Below are 21979 nucleotides of genomic sequence, written 5' to 3' on the forward strand. Positions count from 1 at the left end.
TGTGCAAGGTGTCTACAGTTAAAAAATGAAAAACAAAAAAAACCTTTGATGTGTGCGCCATGGCATTTTGTAAGCACATGCATGCACATTCCTACAAAATGAGGCCGTGCTTTTTAAAAAAATTATTAAAGCTTCCTAGTTACTAATTCAAGTCGGATAATAAACTAAAAATAAAAAACAACGAGCAAAGCATTTAAAAAACATGTATTTAAAGTTGGGAGCCGTTTGGAACAGAAGCGTTCGGGTTGGGGGGGGGGGTGTAAAGCAACACTGGTAGGGCGGGGGAAAGCCAAAGCAACACTTGGTTTGGCGGGAAGCCAAGGCATCATGGAAGCAACACAGGGAGGACGAGTGGCATGGAAAACCATCACAGATGGTTGAGAAGCAACGGGGTGAAGCACATGGGCAAGCACCACAGAGCGGAGCACCTGTGAAAAACACTTGGGCAACACCAAGTGCAGGGCTGAGAAGTACACAAGCTCGACATTTCGACAATATATGCACTTCACAGAACAGAAAAAATATGTTTGAAAAGCAAGCAATAGAAGTGGACAATAAAGAGGCAATGCACCATAGAAGGGACAATCACAAGGTTAACAAGCTGGGACACAAATAAGAAGTAGGGAAATAAGTGACAGGAAAGCCAAACAGTACTAAACAGTGGGTGTGCCCTAAGTCTCTCTCTGTACTTGGTAAGCCCCAATCTGCCACACAACAGGCCGCTGATGTGCTGTATAGTATGCTCGACTTGAAAATGACAGAATAATGAAATGCTATCACAAAATGTGTTGCATTGTGCTGCATAATTTGCCCTTTCTTGTCACAAAATGTAGTCAACCCTGTTGCACAATTCTGTCCTCCCGTTTGCATAGCTCCACTAGCCCTGAGTTTACTGTTTACATACCTTGACAAACTGGAACCCTGTCTATTGCACAGCCATACCTTCTTTTATGCTGAAACGCCATGTAGTCCCTTCAAATAATTAACACTAGAAGAGACCAACTCTGTCCTCATTTTGTTCTGGCAGTTCACTGGCAAAGCCAGGTTTCCTTTGTCCCTCCATGTCCAGCCCATGCATTCCAGGCACAGAACACCTTGTGTGCTGCAAAGACTTCAAGGAGATACAGTTACAATGTCCGAAGTTGACATTTACCAGGGGGTGGATGTTACTTTGCTTTAGTCTCCAAATGTGTTTTGCATTGATCCGTTCCCAATTACCATGTCTTTTAAGTATGATGATGTGTGTGTGTGTTTTTTTTTTTTAAGGTTCCAAGGCCTTGGAATATTCAAATGGCATATTTGACTGCCAGTCGCCTACCTCCCCCTTCATGGGAAGCCTAAGAGTGCTGCATCTGATGGAAGATTTGCGTGGAATACTAGAATTAATGGAAGTGGATGAAAAAGACGGTTTGCGATGTCAGGTCCCAGATTCAACGGCAGACACATTGATCGAATGGCTGCAAAGTCAAATGGTACAGTACCGTTACTTGGTGTCCTATTTCCTTTATGATAAAATTCATGACTCATTTTAATTGTATTTGGTTTCTGACTTTTACTTTATTTAATTGCAGGGGTTTTTTGTTTACTTGAAAGCTATAAAAAAGTGTGGTGGCTGGTACATCTTAACCATGAGTTTCTAAGTTTCATTGCCACACTCCAAAGTAGATTATTATGAGGTATATGCTGTAGAGCTAATGGGCTTTATTAAATGCTCAAAATAAGTTATTCCATTAGCAAGCATTCATTATTATAGGTGTTATTCATCTAGATTTTTTCAGTTTCATTGCTTTTGGGTTCAGGATACAATTTAATGACAGGGGGATGATATGGCAGAGTTTTGGTGATGGTAGCTAGCGTGTATCACTGTGTCCAAAGGTGTGGGTGACTTTGAAGAGAATGAGAAAAAGAAGGCTACGGAATTTCCTTCCAGTATGCAGCATCATACAGAGGATAAATAGCCTTGTAGTTCAGAAAGTGTGCATGGAAGCGCATGGTTACAGTAGGTCTGAACATTGTGTAAATAGGTGTCATAGAGGTGTGGGAGCGAATTCACCCATCAGAGCTTATTTGCATGCCAGCGCAAACTCGTGAATTGCAGCAGTTTTCCTCATGTGCATGTTCGCAATGAAGTCTTATGCTAAAGCAAGGGTATAGGGGCTGGCCCTGGACCCCAGGCCTGATCCCAACGGAATATGGCCTTTTGCTGGATGCCTAGGCGAGATTGCCCTAGGGACTAAGTTTAGGTAGAGGAGACGGTACTGTTCCTGATGTCGGGAACCATGACATTCCTTCACAGCACTGATGTTGATGTTTACGACATGCAAATATCTACAGTCACTAATGTTTTGTTCCATTACATTCAGTTGTCAGCAGTAAACAGATTGATTCGCTCTAGTACATTGATTCGCCCAATGAGTAAAAGTGATGACAATAAACACCTTTGATCACTGGGACATTGCCTTGAATGGGACTTGTGTTACAATTGTTGTTCATCCGGCATACATCTGTATTTGATCTGGTATGCAATAATTCTCACCTCTTGTTAGGATCTCTTGACTGATCAGTTGGTCCAGCAAAATACTTCAGTACTGCAAACACTCAGACATCCAGCTGCATGTAAGGGTACAAATTGGTTGTTTGTTCCAAGAGCTAGCCACGTCTTCCTTTTTAAATGTAATCATTTATATTTAATCATACCTTTTCGTAGCATCCCGTATTACTGGCTTAAACCTATAATTGTCAGTTTCCTTGTTAACAGGCTGTCAATTATATAATTTCTCAAGATCAAGGTAAACCAGCATGATCCCATTGATTACAAAAAGTAGTCCAATCATGCTTGTCTCATGGCTTCATTCAACATTTATTTGCATGTGCCAGATAGAAGATTATTTCACGAGATCCTTATTGATGGAGATCTCTGTCCAGAGCAGCATTTTAAGTGAGTGCCTGACAAGCCAGTTCTAACTGGGTGAACTGCAACAATATGAACCATTGTTTCAGAGTGTGGGCATCTGATCGAGACTACTAGCCGCAGATTCCTTAATGTAGAATACCCTTTAGGCGCGAGACTGGACTAGGAAAACTTTCTAGCCCAGCATCTCTGCGCGCAGGAGGGGGGGGGCGGTGCCACGCAACTCTGCCCGACGTTCTCCGTGGGTGTGACGTCAGCGAGGTCACATAAGCCCCACCCCGGGCGCGCTGACATCAGTTTTCTTCTTTTCCGTGTGCAACGCGGACCCGAATCGTGTACTCCTGGCCTGCTTCAGGCCTTCCTTTTTCACCTTGAGCGTTTTTCTTGAGAACAGTGTGCGAATGCCTTCGGGCTTCAAAATGTGCTTATCTTGCTCGCGCCAGATGTCGGCCACGGATCCTCACTCCAACTGCATGTGGTGTTTGGGGCAGCACCACGACTCCACAGACTTTGAGGCGTGTCACCAAATTAAACCGAAGTCCCGACAGGAGCGCCGGATGAAATTCCTTTCGGCACGCATGTCCAGGTCGGCATAGTCACTGCATCCGTCCCCCGCGGACGGTTTCAAGAACCGCTGCCTGCGTCTGCGACATAGTCGTCCTCCCAGGCCGCAAGAGCGTTGCTCACCTGTTGGTTAGTGTCAGTTTGTCCCCGAGGGGCGGTCCCCACCTGTTGGGGGCGTGGGTTCTCCGCGGGTGGTGCGGCCTGGCACTTCGCTGCCGTATCCCGGCATGGGGCGACTAGAGCCCGGATGGAGGCCTATGCGGCGGCCTTGCAGACCTCTTTGGCTCCTCCACCTCCTCCTGAGACGTCTGCGGATCCCTTGCTGCACGCGGGGACTTCTGCTGCGTCGCTGGCGGCTCCGGCGCAGACCGGTTCGGAGGATGTGGTGCCATCTGGGTGCGACCCTTCGAGGTTCCCTCCTTCGGACCATGGCACCTCTGCTTTCCCGCAAACTCTTGCGGGGTCCCTGTGGTGTTGTGGGAGGTTTCCGGGGCTCGGGCATGTCCTCTGGGTGGGTGGGGGCCTTGGCCGAGGTGGTGCCGCTCAGGCGCTGGCGGTTGCTGGCCCTGGCGGCGACGCAGGGACCGGCTAGGGGTCGGGGCGTGTCCTCGAGCCCCCCCTCGTCCCTCCTTGCAGGCGGCTGTCTTGTTGGGGGTCGAGTCGACGCCTTTTCAGCGCAGTTCCTTAGCCTCCTCGACTCAGGCCCAGCCGCGGTCTCCTGTGCCGCGCGTTGTGGTGGGGGTGGGTCTGGCGTCCCCTTCAGCGCTGGTCGACATTGACCTGCACCTGGTCGCGAACTCTACGGTGCCAGGCTGGCGTCGGGTTGTTGATTCGTCTTCAGACGCCACCTCCTACCCAGAGGTTCGGCGGTTGATGGTTTCATCTTCTCCAGAGACAGGTCGCCGCATCGTGACTTTTTCCCCGGCATCGTCTTAGGACTGCTCCTCGCCGTTGCCCCTACCGCAGTCTTGGCCGGAGGCGCCACAGGTCCCCCATTCCTCGGTCCTTTCCGAACTTGGCCTTTCCTTCCTCTCGCCTCCACCAGCAGTCCCTTCTGTCTGCTGTTTCTCGGGAGGGTGCCTGTGTTGATCTGCGGCACCATGTGTTGGATGACTGGGAGCTGTCGTCATTTATTCTTCGCTCCGCTCTGGACAGTTCGGAGGTGCTTGGTCGTACCATGGCTGCTTCTGTGGCCCTTCGCCGACATGCCTGGCATTCTTTTGTTCCACGCCCCTGTGGACTCTGCCATTTAGAGGTTTCTGCTGTGTCGCTAGCATGCGCTGGCCTGCTGTCTGCATTTTTACGTTGTAACCCTGCCTGGTTCCAATTCTTTCGTGGGCCCGTGTGTGACGGTCCCTCCCGTGGGGTGTGTCTGGGTCCTTCTTGGCCCTCCTAGCCTCTCCTAGCCTCTAAGTTCGTCTGGCTTGTCCTGGGTGCACCGTTCCGTGGTGCTGGCTGCGCATGCCAGTGCAGACCTGTTGTTCTTCTGCATCATTGTGCCTTTGGTGCCGTCTTCCCCCGTCTGCCCTTTTTTGCTGAGGCGCTGTTCGGTCTTGTCTGTTGCCTTCCGGCGGTGACGGGCTTGGATGCCCAGGGGGGAGGGGGCTTGCCTTAGTTCTACCACTTCTTCTTGGAGTCTCTGGGTAGCTCTTCTTTCTTGGTGCTCCTCTGCGTTGCCTATACCTCTGGGACTTCTGGTGGAGATCCGTGGTACTTTGGCGAGGCTCGGGGTGCTCTGGCTTCCCTTAGTCTTGTCCTTGTTTCCTCCTGCTAGGGGAGGGCGGCCGTCTCTTTGCTAGTCTTCCCGCATCCCCTCTGGGACTGGTGATCTTCTGGATGAGGGGGTTCTTTATTGCCTGGGTGGGACAGGGCTCTGTTCCCTGTCTGGTTGACTCATCCCCTCGGGGACCTGTGTTGAGTCCAGGCTGGTGGGTCCTTTTGCAGACCCTCCTTCCTTTTGGGTATGGCTAGGGTATCTATTCTACGTTAAGGAATCTGCGGCTAGTAGTCTCTATCAGATGTACAAATTACTGACCTTCGGTAACAATGTATCTGGTAGAGACGATTCTAGCCGCAGATTCCATCATGACCCACTCTCCCTCCCTGTTTCTGCAAGGACCCTCTGCTTGGGTTTCTGCAGTTGCCTCCCTCTGGGTACCTTGTCTTCTGTGGGTACCCTCTTCGTTTTCTTTAGGTCAGGCTCCCTCCAGCTGGTTTCTGTTCAGCTTGGGGGCATACCTTGCTCTTTCCCTCTATTGGAGTTTCTGATCCTCACATGGTCTTCGTCGTGGGTTTTTTTTACCTGTCCTTGGCCTCCTGTTCCCTTCAGATGGCACTGTGGTCCGCGGATGGGTTCTCTGTCCTTGACTCCTCCTTTCAGGAGGTATGCCCTTCCTTGGCAGGGTGATCTGGGGTTGGGTTACTTTTGCTACTCTGTCCCGGGGTTGTGACTCTTTCCCCTTGTCGTTGTAGTTGCGGACTTTCTTCCTCTTTTTCTCTCATTCTCTCTCTTTCTTTCTGTTGAGGCGCTTTCACATGCTTGTGCCTTCAGGATGGCTCTAGCCTTGGCTTGCAGGGTGGTTTCACTGAGTGGTGCTTTGCGCTTTCTTGCTATGGCCTTGCTGCTCTAGCCTTCTGGTGCCTTACTGCCATCCGGTGTTTTTGCCTTGGCTTGCATGAGTTGTTCCTTAGTGTGGTGCTCTGCTCTTTTTCTGCTCTGGCCCGCTGTTGTCGCCTTCTGGTGCCTTGGGGCCGTCGAGTGGTGTGCCTCGCCTTTTATTTCTCTCTATTTGGTCTCTGGTTTTCTCACACTGTTCCCATCCTCTCCTCAGTTATGTTGTGATGCCTCGCGTTGTGGCACGGAAAAGTTATCCGAAGCAAACTGACGTCAGTGCGCTGGGGTGGGGCTTATGTGACCTCGCCGAAGTCACGCCCGCGGAGGACGTCTGGCGGAGTTGCGTGGCACCGCCTCCAGGCAGCAGAGATGCTGGGCAAGTTTTCCGGGTCCAGTCTCACGCTTGGGGGATATTCTACATTGAGGAATCTGCAGCTAGAATCGTCTTTACCAGATACATCGTTACCGAAGGTAAGTAACTTGTACATCTAAAGCAGTGGTGATTCTCATCCTTTGTTATGCAAGCAGTTCTTTCAGGAGAGTAATGTAATTGGTCATTTATAAAATCGTGTCTATCCCATCCTCCGACTCTCTTTGGTCTATTATGGGTTTCAGTCGGTGGCGCTTAACAATTTGCTATTCAGATAAAAATAACAAACCTGCCCCTTAAGAAGAGCTGAGCTGGTTAATTAATTGTAAACGTTGATATCCTTATATTTCCACTTTGCATGGAGTTCTCATTAATGTGTCTTCATTACGAAGGGAGGTGATTTGAATTATCCCATGCTGGAGTAAACTGATAATAATAGGTTCTTCTGTATACTTAAAGATACATGCACCCACACACTTAAAAACAAATAGTCCTTTGGATTCGATGTCAGATCTTTGTGTGCAGTCTGAGCCAGTGGTTGAAAGTTCGCCTGTTTACAGCATAGAGAAAATAATTAACCAAAACAGCACTGCCAGTGAATAAAAATGATAAAACTTGGTAATGCTAGCCATGCATTATATTTTGACCAACATTATTTCGACCACCTAACCTGGGAAGGTTTTACACCCCAGCAAAGCTATCTGTCTCGGTTTCTCTCTCCATCTGTTTATCTATCCTCTTGCATGATGGCTATTTTTTGGGGCTTTCGTGCCATTGGCAAATTGGCTTTTTCGACCTAGAGTAATGGTGTGTCGTGCTTACATTTGAAAAGCAGAACTGGTGAATTTCATTTGTTTTGTGCATTTGAACCAAAACCTTAACTTTGTTTTTAACTGTCGTAGCTTCAGTAAATTTATATATTTTTTCATTACCTTTATTTTCCAGCCATATATTCGTGGTTGCAGAATGTCAAATATAGTTCTGGAGTTACTGGGCTTGGATAAGTAGATTTATTTTGAAATTGTGAATTCTCATGGATGTGTCCATTTTAGATGTGATTATGTGGCATTTGTTGGTCATGATGCATTGGTTGGAGGGGGGCGTGGCCATGGGGCGGATGAGGGAAGACATGCGAGCTCCGCGCCGACAAGAATCCTGGATCGGGACATCGCAAGGAGCCCCTGAGCGCTTGGAAGGGCGGCGGCGACTGGTGGCTCCCACGGCGTAATTGGGGAGTTTTGGCGCTCTAATGCCTGAGGAGTCGCCGAAACAGACTGGATGCCTGCCGGATGCCTAAGATGGCGGCATAGCGAAGCTGCGTACCATGCAGCGGCGCTGCCGGCGGCATCGAGAGTGATAGCTGGAGCCGTGGAGGGGAGCGGGAGCCGACCGCCGGTGCCCCGAACAGGCGCCGCCACCACAGAGAGGTCTGGGGTGCTCTGAGGGCCTGGGACCATCTTAAGCTGAGGACTTGTGGAGGAGATTTTGCCGAATGTGGGGAAATTAAGATGGCGGCGATGGCGATGCCCCGAGTAAAGAAGCGGTGCTGAAGGACGGCCTGAAGAACATCAGGCGGAGCTGCAGGGGGTGTCGGGTCCCATCCGCGGGTGCCCGGGCTGGCGCTGCCACATCAGCGAAGGTAGGTGAACTCTGTGGCCTGGGACCGCCCACTGCCGTCGTAGTGTTGGGAGGCCTGCTACCACTGAGCATAGAGATCGGAGGGGTGGCCGCAACCGGGAGCTGATCACAGTAAGGACTATTGGAAGGAAGCGAAAGGGGTATAACAGGACCGATCACTGTACCGGAGTGCCCGCTTTGCGGACGGTCTCTTGCTGGAGCGGCTGCTGTCTTGGGAGTTTTGCGAGTTGGAGGTGGTGACCGGGAGAAGAGCAGCGGTGAGCGCGAGTGCCCGCAGCCTCCCTGCAGACTTGGCAACCTGTGAGACTTTTGGCGGGGAGCGGCGAAAAGAGGCACCCGAAGATCGCCTTAGGCGGCAGTGGCCAAGACCTGGGGAAGTGAGCGGACGCTGGCGGAGGCTGTGAGGTGCAGTGGCGCTGGAGGTTGCTGCGGGCTGGCAGAGGACACCAGCGCAGTGCTGCTGAGGGGGCCGAAATTGCAGCGCTGGCATGGGATTCGGCCTCACTATCTGTTCCACTGTAGTGCTGCTGCAGAGGTTGAGCAGGGGCCGCTGTGTGGTGATGAGGACTGCCATCTTGGGCTCTTGAGGCGGCAAAGCCATTGACCTGGTGGGGGATACAGTACAGTACGGTTGGGCAAGACCGGGGCCCTGAATGTGAGGGCTCTGTGGTCGGATTGGGACCCCAATGAGGCACTGTTGTATGCCTAGCCAGCGATAGTGAAGAACAATTGGAGAATCAGTGCACCGCTCCAGCGGTGACCAGGAACGCTTGGAAGGACGCACCCGTGAGGCGGTAGGCCGCGCGAAGAGGGGAAAGCGTGGAGACAGTGGGGACAGCTCAACTGCCTGAGGCGTGAGCAAACCACTGGTGGCTGCCACGAGAAAGGTGGAACACTGGAGAAGAGCCTGCCTGAAAGCCGGGTCTTACCCGACAAGTAATCATGGGGAAGCCCAGAGGGAAACAGTTAGGTGTGCCCTCTGAGCAGGAAAAGGACGCAGGTAACCCGGGCACGCAGGAGGGGCTCCTGCTCTGTTCGGAAGGGATGCTCCAGCAAAAAGTGGATCAGATGCTCAAAGCTATTACAGACACCAGGGAGGCCCTACAACTAGACAATGCGCATGTGACGCAGGGTCTTGGATTGCTCCGAGCCGACCACACCAAACTGGCTGACAGGGTGAAGCAGACAGAGGTCGCCCTAGAAACCTTGGAACCTGCCCAAAAGATGATGGCAGCCCAGATGACGGATTTTCAACATTGGCAGCAAACCCTCGAGCGAAGGGAGGAATCGAAGAATCAGTGTCTGGGTGGTGGGGCTGCCGGAGGGAGTGGAAGGGGCCAGTATGGTGGATTACTTGGAAGACTGGCTGAGCAAGGACGTCTGTCCGGAGGGCCTGACATCTTTCTTCACCCTGGAAAGAGCCCATAGGGTGCCAGCCCAGCCGCTGGTCCCCGGAAGACCACCCTGACCGGTGGTGGCCAGGCTGCTGCATTACAAAGACGGAGACCTCTTGTTACACAAGGCCTGGACTGCGGGCCTGTATACAGTGGGCAACAGTAAGATGACACTATTCCCGGATTACACACTCGAGGTGCAGCGCCGCCGGGCTTCGTTGGTGGCAATGAAAAGAGCACTGCGGGACGAGGGCCTTCAATAGTCCTTGATGTTCCCGGCATGCCTAAAAATAACCATGGATGATCAGACTTTTTACTACAGCAGCCCTGAGGAAGCCTGAGATTGACTGGAGTTGTATAAAGCAGGCACCGGGGAGGCGGGACGCGGCGTGAGCGCTCTCGCGGAGGGTCCACGGCCACGGATCGCGACGCATCCTGCGACGCCACCCTGCGGCTCAGAAGCCTACGGTAACACAGACCGAGAGCGACGCCACCCTGCGGCTCAGAAGCCTACGGTAACACAGACCGAGAAAGAACGCACTGCTGCCTTGCAGGCTGTCACGGCCATTTCACAAGAGATGGTTCCTGTCCTGGGGTGTTTCCCCTAGACTTGGTTGATTGATGATTTAACTACTGATGGTTGGAGGGGTTGGCAAGGTTGGATGAGTACACACTTAGGCGATCCCGCGACTTTGTAGCCTCGACTGGGGCTGGCTAGCTTTCATGGGGGTTGAGCGCAGGTTGATGGTAAGCTGGGCGGTCGACCCTCTGAAGCTTCGGGCACACTCCCCAAATTTTGTGTGGGTGTAGCTCCTTGGGGTTTTTATTGAAGGAGCAGTTTGAGCATAAGTTTGGATGGGTACTAGTGTTGTAGCGCCTGTTCTGGGGTGGGGTAGTTGGAGCGGGTTTTGGGGTTTGGTTGGGGTAGTTAGAGCAACCGGTGTGTTCCTATGTGAGGAGTGTATGCTCGGGGGGGAATTGGTCTCAAAATGGGAAGGTTACATGATTTGAAATGTGTTACCTGGAATGTACAGGGGCTCCACACAATGCAGCGGCATCACAAGGTGCATGCCTACTTAGTACGGCGGGGGACACGCATAGCCTTTCTCCAAGAAACACAAATTAATCGACCTGAGGGGTTAGCACTGAATCGTAGATGGAGGGGGCAATTATTCTACACAACCTATTCAGCTTTTGCTAGGGGTGCTTTGATATGGGTCAAAGCGGATGTCCCTTGCCAGCCGGCGCAACAATTGGTGGACCCAGAGGGAAGGTTTGTAGTGGTGTTGGGGCGCCTCAATGGGGTGGAAGTGACGCTATTTAGCATATACGCCCCCAATGTGGACCAGATCTCTTTCTTTGACCGTCTATCAGGGAGCTTAGCGCCAAGCCCGACTAGTTTGATAATAATGGGAGGGGAATTAAATTGTAAATGTAGAGCAGGATAGGTCCCATCCCCGGCTTCCTGATGCCCCAGTACATAGGCTCCCTAAGGCGAGAAGCGCATGGCAGAATTATTGGGGGTTGGTTGATACATGGCGTGCGAATCATTTAGAGAAGCGGGATTACTATGGCCTCCATGACCTGCATTTGCGGCTTGATGCGATGTTGTGTACCCCTGAAGTCCACGCCAAGGTAATTTATAGTGAATACTTGACTAGGACGATATTGGATCATAATTTGCTATTAGTGCTGATACGGTGGGTCCGAGAGCGCTGTGATTCCGACCGGAGGCGCTGGAGGACCCGGTCTTCTGCAAAGAGCTGGGGGTGGGTGTTAGTCAGTACTTTGATGAGAATGAGGGGACGGCGACATCAGCGGCAGTTGAATGGGATGCTTTTAAGGTGGTAGTTCGGGGTTTCTGTATTGGCAAAATGGCGGGGGTAAGGAAAACACTGTTGACAGATTTAGAAACTGCAGAGCTCCAGTTGCGAGGAGCTGAGAGAGCCCGCCCTGGGGATCCGGGAGCGCAGAGTGAGGTCTTGGAGGCTAGAGAGGCAGTGGCGGTACAGGTGGAAAGACGCCGCTCCTTTGACCACAGGTCCTACAGAGCGAGGGTGCACTTAGAGGGGGATAAATTAAGCGCTCTGCTGGCATGGTTGGCTAATCCGCATCCCCGGGGAACACCAATATTGGGACTGACCGCACCGACAGGAGAAATGGTACACACACAACAGGGATAAATAGCTTATTTTTGGATTATTATGCTGAGCTCTATTGCAGTAAATTGAGCCAGGGTGCCGACGACATAGGGGTGTTCCTTGTGGACCTGGCCCTACCGCGCCTGGAGAAAGAGCAGGCAGATTTGCTAGGGTGTTAGATCACGATCGGAGAAATCAGGAATGCAATCAAACATATGGCCCACCTGGGGTGGATGACCTACCAATAGAAATCTATTCCACGCACGTGGATCGCTTAGCCCCGCGCCTACAAGCGGTATATCAGGAGGCACGGAAAGTGGGGCAGCAACCGGTGACCACTCGGGAGGTTATTATTGTTCCCCCCCTGAAACCTGGGACAGAGCTTTCCAACATGACGGCATATTACCCTCTCTCAATGTTGACTACTGATTACAAAATTTTGAGTAGGATCCTTGTGTCTCGGCTCCTCCCGTACATGACGCAACTGGTCCATCAGGACCAGGCGGGTTTTATCCCTAAACGGAACACGTCCACTAACGTGCGGCAACTACTTCGTATTTTGGGAAAGGACCATGGTTTGCCACCTACCGCAATGGTTCTTTCGATCGATATTGAGAAGGCTTTTGATAGCCTGGCCGTTTCTATTTCAGGTTATGCGAGCGATGGGTCTGGGAGAGACATTCGTGAGGTGGACCCAGATTCTATACAGTTCAGCGATTGCCCGAGTGCGGACGGGGGCGATGGTATCATCGCCCTGTTTAGTGAGGTGAGGAACGCGACAAGGATGCTCACTGTCTCCACAGCTGTTTGCTCTCGCGATTGAGCCATTGGCTGCACGAGCCAGGTCAGGGAAGCATTATGCCAGCCTGGAGTTACGCGAGGACATGCAGTATATCTCGATTTACGCTAATCATCTGCTCTTGTTTCTGGCCGCCCCAGGAGAGGTCTTAACGGGGGCGATGAAGTTCCTACGAAGGTTTGGTGTGGTCTCAGGGCTTCGAGTGAACTGGGCAAAGACTTGCCTGTTCCCAGTACATCAGACGATGGAGAGTCCTGATTACCTGGGCGGAATACGATGGGAGCCTCACTCAAAATGCTATCTTGGGACTAATATCTATGATAGACAGGAGGACCTCTTGGGGTTAAAGGGAGCAAGGCATTCTGGGGTACGCTGCCACTATCGGTGGCAGGCCGAGTGGCTATCTTGTAAGATGGTAGCACTGCCTAGGCTGCTATATTATTTCAGGACGCTTCCGATCTGGATCCCAGGCTCGGTGTTTGGGATGCTCCGGTCCTTGACAGGGTTTCTTATGGTGGAGCGGTAGCACTGGCCACGATGATGCGACCCTGGACCGAGGGTGGATGGGCGGTCCCAGACTTTGAATTGTATTATCTGGCTGCTCAGTTGCAGTGGCTTACCCAAGCGGTGGCGTGGGAATTTAGGGACCAGGATGGACCGATGGATTCTACGCCATGTTTTATCCTTTGTTGTCCTTTGTGAGCGGCTGCGAATCGGCTCTTTGACCCACAAGGAGCGAACACTGAGATCATGCTGGAATCAAAGCCAGCGTAGAGTTGGAGCTTCTTAGCCATATGCCCCGGAGATTCCTTTACGCATGTGCACGGCCCTCCCACATGGGGTGACTGGTCTGCGCTAGCCGTATGGGAGGAGCAGGGGTTGCAAGTGGTTGGGGACTTGTACGAGGGGGGGGGGGGAGAGTCCTTTTGCCTTATCAGGCATTGCAAGATAGATATGACCTTCCAAGAGGAGATTTCTTACTTCACGCCGCCCTAGTGCCAACGGTCCAACGTCATTGGGGAGGAGGGTTATCGGAACCACAGATATTCGTTAACATGTCAATATGGCGTGATGGCAGCAGGGACAGTCAAACCTATAACGTGCTTATATAGGCGAATGGTGGAAGAGGGGCTGCAGCCGTTGAGTCAATTGCAGTGGAAGTGGGAGGCAGACCTGGGTTAAGAAATTCCTGAGCCGACATGGGCTAAGATCGTAGAAAGAGCGTGGAAGAGCATGCATAATGCTAGATTCCAACTTATTCATTTCTACATATTACATAGGGCCTATTTAACCGCCCCGATGCCAATTGGATACAGCAGATTTTCTCCATATGATGTGGAGTTGCCCGCAGCTAGGAACGTATTGGGAGGAAGTGGTTGATGTACTGTGCGGGGTAACGGATAGGCAATTAGAACCCGACATGGGAGCATGTATATTACACTGGTTTCCTCACACGGCTCGGAGGAAAGTTATGAGTACGTTTTTAGACCTGGGGTTGCTGTTAGCCAAAAGGGAATTAACGAGGCAATGGAAGGCCAGGCAGGGACCCAGCATTGAGCGCTGGAGGGTGTAGTTCACTAACTGGGTAACTAGTGAGAGTGTGGTTCTGTTCAAACAAGCTAGGAGAGCTAACAATGAGAAGGCACTGGAAACCGCAAAAGCATGGGAAGCTCTGGTCGTGCTGCTGACTTTACCTGAACCAGAATCAGATGATGACTCCCTGGATATGCCGCTGGGTACTCCCCGGGCTGACGGCATATAACGGGGTTCCTGTAAATCCGGGAGACACTGTTGCAGAATCACGAATGACTTAGGCCAGGTTGGCAATTTTAGGAGAGTAAGAGAGCTACACAACCTTGAAAAGTTATGAAAGTTGATAATTTTTCTTTCATGCTAATAGAGAACACACCAGAGAACACACTAGTGGATTGGGCTAGGGAGGGAGGGGAGAGGGTGGCAGATAATTTGGGGAGCGCATAACTTGGCTGGCACAATGATGTATAATGCTATGGTGCGAATGCAACTCAAAGATATTATCCGATAGTAGTGGGCACTAAGTGGACAGCATAATAGCTATCATAGTATGTAAACATATCCAGATGATTGACATGAACCAGTGTATATGTCTCAAGAAATGTGCCCGTTGACAAAGATGTGCTGTAATCATGGATGTTGTGATTGTGGTGAAAAATCAATAAAAATATATATTTTTAAAAATGATGCATTGTTTGGATATATGAGCTTTTGTCAAGGTTATATGAAAGAAAATACGCCACACAAATATTGCTGAAAAAACATTGAGGTCAAAAATATAAACTTTGCATACAAATAATGGAAAATACCAGAATATTGACCACTAAAACATCATTGACCAAAATATTGACATTAAATAGTTAAGTATATATTTTAACATTATTGTAACGTTAACAAAAAGTTTAACTATTTGAAGTATAAGTATTTGTTTAAAAATGTAAAACATGTTTTAAAATAAATATATTACCTATTGGTAATCAGTAGGTAGTTTTAGTTGGGACCTGGTTTCTATTCAAAAAGCGGTTTTTATTTTGCCAATATCTTTAACACCGTTTTAGGAATCTTCGCGAAATTTTCAAAACTAATGGGGCAGTCGGGTCAGCTACTGTGTTGAAAGTTTCGGGGCGATTCGCCAAAGGGGGGCAGAGAAAAAGAGGGGTCCCAAAATGTGTTTTCTACATTCTAATTTCCATTGGAAACTTTAGACAAGGCTACAGCCCAAAGTGCTGAACGGAATTACACCAAATTTGGCAAAAAGGTAGCTCTTGGTTCAAAAAGCACTCTTTTTGTTCAATGGTGTAAATTTGTTCAGTAGTTCCTGAGAAATTTAAACATTTCACAGATATCCCTTCATCAACGCGAAGGATCCGCAAACCCTCCTGATCTCGAGCCTGTGATCTGATTGGCTCCTAACAGTACCAACCAGTAAGTGTTGGCAGCCATCTTGTGACTCGGTTCAACCGAGTCACAAGGAATAAGATCGAAAAACATGAAGAGGGGGCAGGGTAGAAACACCATGACCACCTAGGCCTGCTGAAGGGGTACATCAGCGACCCCCAGGGCCCCAAAAAATATTTAAAAGGAATTCTACCACATTTCACCGAATCTGAAAGCTCCGAACTGGATTCCACTTGTAGGCCAGAATCTAAACCCAAACTGGCATGTATCACTCACAAGGCTCTAAACGCTAAATCCCCTGCATTTCTCGCCCAGAAACTCTTGGTGTCCGGAGGAGCCAGAAACTCCTGGTTCTCCAGAGACCTCTTGCTCCAGCCTCCCCGCTTTTGAAAGAAAAAAAACTATAATCGTGCTTTTTCTGGGGCCGCACCAAGAATCTGGTACTTACTCCCGCCTGTCATCAGATGAATTCCATCTCTGGCACGTTTTAAAAAGGAAGCTAAAACCTTGCTAATGGACAAGTTCCTCTCATAATTCTTGCATTGCACACACCGTTCAGCAACCTTGTTTTTATTCTGTTACTACCACACCTTGGACTGACCGGATGCTATCCTCCTTGCACCTCCCGGTACTCCACATTTGTAATCTTGGACCTTCTCTACATTTCGACTTGAAAATTGTTTGCACTTTTTTTATACCAAATGTTCCACCCCATACCTTCGTCTTAGTTGTATACAACCTGTTATCCCTGTAAAGCGCTCTGATACCCTAACAGGTCATGTTTGCGCTCTATAAAACACAAATAAATAACAAAATAAAATGAAGAAAAAAAAAAAGTTTGCCGGCTGTCGCGTTGAGTCCGCAAATCCAGCGTAATTTTTTTTCTTCCAAAAAATGAAGCATGGTCACCTGCACTTAGTTTCCTTTTAAGCGTCCGGGTGGCCCAGGTCCCGGGGGCAATTATAAATAGATATGCGGGGGCCTGCGGCCCTCCCACAGCCCCGGAGAAGCCAACTCCCCGGGGCTATTTATAAATAATTATGCATGGGGGTCTCCAACTCTTCCCCCCCACCCCCCACACAGCCCCGGGGACCGCCACCTCCCCGGGGCTAACTTCAAAATAATGTGTTGGGGGTTTCAGCAACTCCACGAAGCCCCGAGGACCTCCACCTCCCATTAAAAGTGGAGGGGGCAGCTCTTCCCCCCTCCTGGAGCCATGAATGTCCCTCTTGCCCACCACCCCCAGGGCCGGCTCCACAAATGTCCCGGGGTGCCCGACCCCAAGACATTGCAGTTTGTTATGGGATGGCGGGAGCAAGCAATTGCTCCTCTGTGAACAAGTGCTCCACTGTGAGCCTTTTGCTCTCACTTGTTCACAGTGAAGCACTTTGCTTTTCACCCCAGGAAGCTCCATTTCAGCAGCTCCCTGAAGGTAAAAAGCAATGCTGACTCCCGCAGGCGCCGGCTGGGACCGCGGGGGCATTCAGCCTCCCCGCGGTCCCGACCATCTGGCCTTGCCTCGGACAATGGGTCCATGGGCCGAAAATGGCCCGGGATGGGGCCTGCTCAGCCCCTCTCCCTGAAACAAAAAAAAAAGGAAAGGGCTGGGCCCTGGGGGGATGGGGTCACCGGGGCCGAAAATAGCAAGGGAGGAGGGCCGGGCCCCGGGGGTCCTGCACATCCCCTCCTTTTTTAGTTATTAATAATAAATTTAAAATAAAAAATGCCTCGGCCCGGGGCAATGGGGTCCCCGGGACCCTAAAGGGTCAAGTGAAGGGGGGGGGGCTACACAGGCCCTCTTCCTAAAATAAAAAAAAAGAAGCTGACAACTCGCCAGAGACCCGCCTCCTTTCTCCACTACTCTGCAAATACTCCTCCTGGCATGCTCTTGGATAGGGGATGAAGTCCCCTTCGCTGCTGGGGATCCATAGGGGCAAACTAGGCCACCTTTTACCTCCAGTAAGCCCCACACAGTGGGATTGCTGAGAAATGGTCGGAGACTATGCCAGAGACCACATGCCTTTTTTTCACCACTTTGCAAACGCATCTGTCAACGCACTGCTGGTGGGGTGATGAGGTCTCTTTGCATCCTGAAGGCGTCAGGACAAGAGTGGACTTCATCCCCCAAGTGGCAGTGTGCCAGGAGACCCGTACGCACAGTGGTGGAGAAAGGATTGTGGCCTCTGATCAACTCTCTGCAATCCAGCTGTGTGGGGCTTACTAGAGGTAACAGTAGGGCTAGGTGGCCCCCAGGGACCCTCAAGAGGCAAGGGGACTTCATGCCCCAACCAACAGTGTGCCAGAAGGTGCGTTTGCCGAGTGATGGAGAAAGTGGACCTGGCCTGCGACCACCTCACACTATGTGGGGCTTATTGGAGAAAAAAGGTTGGCTAGTTGGCTCCTAAGGACCCCTAGCAGCGAAGGGGACTTCATCCCCCAACCAAGAGTGCCTCAGGAGGCCCTTTGTAGACTGGTGGAGAAAGGGGGCATGGCCTATTTTCAGAACTCAGCAATTCTGCTGTGTGGGACTTACTGAAAGTAATAGGAGGGGGTAGTTGGCCCCCGTGGACCTCCTTGGGGGCCAACTAACTCTTTTGTTACCTCCAGTAGGTCCCACACAGCAGGATTGCTGAGAAGTTGTCAGAGGCCATGCTTCCTTTCTCTACCACTTAAAAATACTTGGAAATTCACTAAAAAAAACAAAGGTTGCAGGGCTGTTAGAGTTGCAGAAATTAATTTAATAAAACCTTTAAAATTCATGGAAAAAAAACAATGGTTACAGGGAAGTTATAGTTATGCTGACATTTCACTCATACAAAACCAGAGAAATTCAACCGTCATAAACTATAACTCGCGCCCCCGCAATGCATTGCTAATAATGTCCCGTATTACATCATTCATGACATGGCTAGTGACATCATTCATGATATCATCCAGTGGATGTTTCTAGGAAGTTTAAAAATGATTATATGTATATATACACACCAAAGTGTATTGAAGAATGAGTGGGTGTTTGAGTGTCTGTATGGATGATTCAGTGGGTGCGTGACTGACTGTGTAAGTGAGTGATTATGTGTGTCTCAGTGGATGTATGGGTGAGTGACTAATCTGTATGAATGTCTGTATCAGTCTGTCGGTTGATGTATAAGTGGCTGCATGGGTTGGTGAGCACATACATGAGCATCTATATGGGCTATTGATTGGTTGTCTAAGTATGTGTATGGGTGCCTGAGTATGTGTGGGTGGGTAAGGGGGTATGACTCCCTGCATCGATGTGTGAGTGGGTGAATCACTAGGTGTATGGGTTCATCAGTGCGTGTGCGAGGGGCTGTAAGGGTGAGTGAGTGTGCGTATGGCTCTGTCAGTAAGTGAATAGATGTATCAGTGGTATATGGGTGAGTAACTGCAAAGGTGAAGGGCAGTATATGAGTGTTGGAGTAAATAAGTGACTGTATGTGTGAGTGATTGTATGGGTGAGTGTGTGCTTGTGTTAGTGACTGTATAGAAGAGCAAGTATGAGTTGGTATCTGTACGAATGAGGTGGTGAGTAACATTTTATGGGTGAGGGGCGGTGTGTGAGTGTCTGTATGAGTGGATATAACAGTGACTGTATTGGTGAGTGACTGGGTGTATGAGTGGCTGTATGGGTAAGTAAGTGGTGACCTATGAATTGGTGAATGGGTATGTACGTACTGGTATTGGTGTGTCTATGGTTTCAAGAATGGTAGTCTGAAATTTGGAGTGGGTTTTAGAAAGATTATATTGGGGTGCGAGTAGGTGCATCAGAGATTATATTGATGTCATCAGGGATGTCACTGACCATGTCATGAGTGATGTAATATGCAACATCATCAGCAGTGCATTGCTGGGTCGCGAGTTGGCTGAATTTCTCTGGTTTTGTAAGAGTGAAATGGCAGCCTAACTATAATGTCCCTATAACCTTTGTTTTTTTCTGTGAATTTGTAAGGTTTTTTAAATGCTAATTTCTAACTATGTCCCTGAAACCTCTGGTTTTTTCAGTGAATATATATGTGTGTGTGGGTATATCTTAAACATAAAAATATTAACTAATTTAAAAAATCAATTAGTAGATAAAACTGTAAAGTAGCCAAAAATATAATAAATTACAGCTTGAAACACGTTTATTATGCTAAAGTATGATTCATAAATAAAATATAGAATAAATATATTAAAGTAATTAAACCTAATGTAGACCTCCGTAATGATTTTTTTTTTAAAAACACATTTATTAAATAATTAACATTGAAAAAAAGTTGCTTTTCAAATGCATAAGAAATATAGAATAAATGTAACAAACAAATCGCAGTTGCAAAAACCAAGCTAGGAGAAATATAATTATTTCAAACATGTCTACTTTTAAATTAACTATCCCCAAAAATGTCAAGTTAAATACAAAATGCGTAAGTTAAACATATCTAAGAGCTTTTGAAAAGAAGAAACAATAAAAATACATGGCAATACTGCAAACATTAGGAAAAATTCATACACTGGTTGGGGGTACATAGGATTTTCTAAGTCCAGTCTAACAAACATTGGGAGAATGATTATATTGGGGGAGGGTGGGGAGATTGATGTATGAACTCCAATTTGGAAAGTGCATAAACTTTGGGGGTGGGGTTTCAGATTAAATATTCTTACTCCAGTCGAACGAACATTGATGAAAGTGCATTCATTTGGCAGCGAAATCCACTACACAAAAATATTATAATTATCAATTAAAAGAAGTGTAAATGATAATGATAATGCTGTTTATAGAGCGCACAAATACCAAAATGGTGTTTCGGCACTAAGGACAGCAAATAACCCCACAAAGCACCCCTCACTGAAACAACCACGTTTTCAGGCTTTTTCTAAAGCTCAGGAGGGAACTGGCCTTCCTGAATGTGAAGAATGTGAGAAAAATAATTATAGATCTTAAAATATTAGAAAAACATGTAAAGTAAAGGATTTTTTTAAATAAACAGTACACCTGTGGGAGCATATTATAGTAGGATATTTGTTACTACCAATTAGATTTTGCTGCCTTTGTGTCTTCCAAACGTAAACCAGTGTGTAAGAAAGAAGACATTTTGAAGAATACTCTCTAAATCACCTGCTAGTACGGGTACTCACAAATTCAGAGATGCACAAATAACCACTGCTTCTAAACTCCCTATCTTGTGCCAGTTTCAGAAATACATGGGTTTCCTTGATACCCATTTTTCACTCTACTTATTTCACTGTATGAATTTGTCTATACTTGGTACTCAATGAAAACCATTGTACGGTTCAGCTCAGTTGTTGCCTTTAAGTATCTTGGGTTCTTGGAAAACCTACAAACCTATATATCCCGTCAACAGAAGGGCCTAGCGGACGTAATGGTATATTGCTTCAATAAACCGGCTCCTGTGACAAGGTTACAGGAGAAAATGTTGTCCCAAGTGGCCTTTTTTCCTACTCATTTTCAGAATTTCTATATTTCACAGTTAGGGGCCTATTATGATGGTGGACGGACCTGCGTCCGTCCGCCACCCCCGAGGTGGAGGGACCGTCCGCAGAGGCAGCGGCGGTCCCTCCGTCGGAATTAGGATGTGACCGCCACCCTGGCGGTCACATCCCGTATATTTAACATTGCGGCGGGTGCTGCTTGAAGCAGCACCCGCCGCAAGGTTAAATATGCATGCTTTGCATATGCATGCACTAAGCGGCAGGCACTGCGCGGTGCCTGCCGCTTTGTGCATGCACATGCAGGGGGGTACCATAGGTATCCCCCATGTGCACCTCCCACCCCCCCTTCACCGTGGGGGCCCGCAACGGCCCCCAAAGGAAAGACCGTATGCCTTTCCACGGCGGAAATGCTGCCGTGGAAAGGCATGGGACCGCGGGCATCATAATATGGCTGGCGGTGTAGACACCGCCACCATATGCATGCACTATTTCCGCCGGTCGCGAAGGCGACCGGCGGAAAAGCGGCAGACGGTCTTGCCGTCCGCCGCGGACCCCCCAGCCATCCTAATGTGGCGGGGTTCTTTTCAGTCACCACAGCGGTGAATCCGCATCCTCCGGGCCGGCGGTGGCTTCCGCCGGCCCGGAGGATGCGGATTCACCGCAATCCTAATGGGCCCCCAAGTTTCTATGAGGTATTTTTAAGGGATCTACACACATGACCGCTTGCTGAGCTTGAAATGTCTACTTTTCAAAAATCTATAGTTTTCTGGAGCACCAATGGGTTTCAGACTGGTTTCTACCACAAACTGCAAGTAGGTAGAGAGCACAACAAAAACAGGATAAAAATGGGCTACCTCCTTAAAAATACCAAAACTATGTTAAACAGTTTTTTCTACCACCTCTGTATGTTCCTGAAAGGTCAGAAGATGGTGACATTAGCACAGCAAACTGTTCGTTGATGGCATTTTTATGAAAAAATCTGGCACTTTTATGCACAGCACTTTTTTTCCTATTGTTCCCAAATAACTCAAAATGTAGCTGCTTTTTGCATATTTTCTCCAATACCTCCATTGCAATCCACAAACCCTGGGTACTTTTGGAGTCCCCAGGATGTTGGGGAAAAAGAAAAAACGTTGGCATAGTTACCTTATGTGGGAAAAAAGTTATGG

General features: G+C 49.0%; 1 protein-coding gene across 18 annotated transcripts in view; it reads left to right on the top strand.

Annotated features, from left to right (window-relative positions):
* Positions 1-21979, top strand: part of PPFIBP1 (PPFIB scaffold protein 1) — a 978725-nt gene that overhangs the window by 186167 nt on the left and 770579 nt on the right. For all 18 annotated transcript variants that reach the window (XM_078674144.1, XM_078674143.1, XM_078674142.1 and 15 more), the window contains exon 3: positions 1267-1472. In XM_078674144.1, coding sequence (XP_078530270.1) covers positions 1267-1472 — 206 coding nt within the window. The remainder of the gene's footprint in view (positions 1-1266; positions 1473-21979) is intronic.

The sequence above is a fragment of the Lissotriton helveticus genome, chromosome 1_1, assembly GCF_964261635.1.
Source record: "Lissotriton helveticus chromosome 1_1, aLisHel1.1, whole genome shotgun sequence".
Lineage (NCBI taxonomy): Eukaryota > Metazoa > Chordata > Amphibia > Caudata > Salamandridae > Lissotriton > Lissotriton helveticus.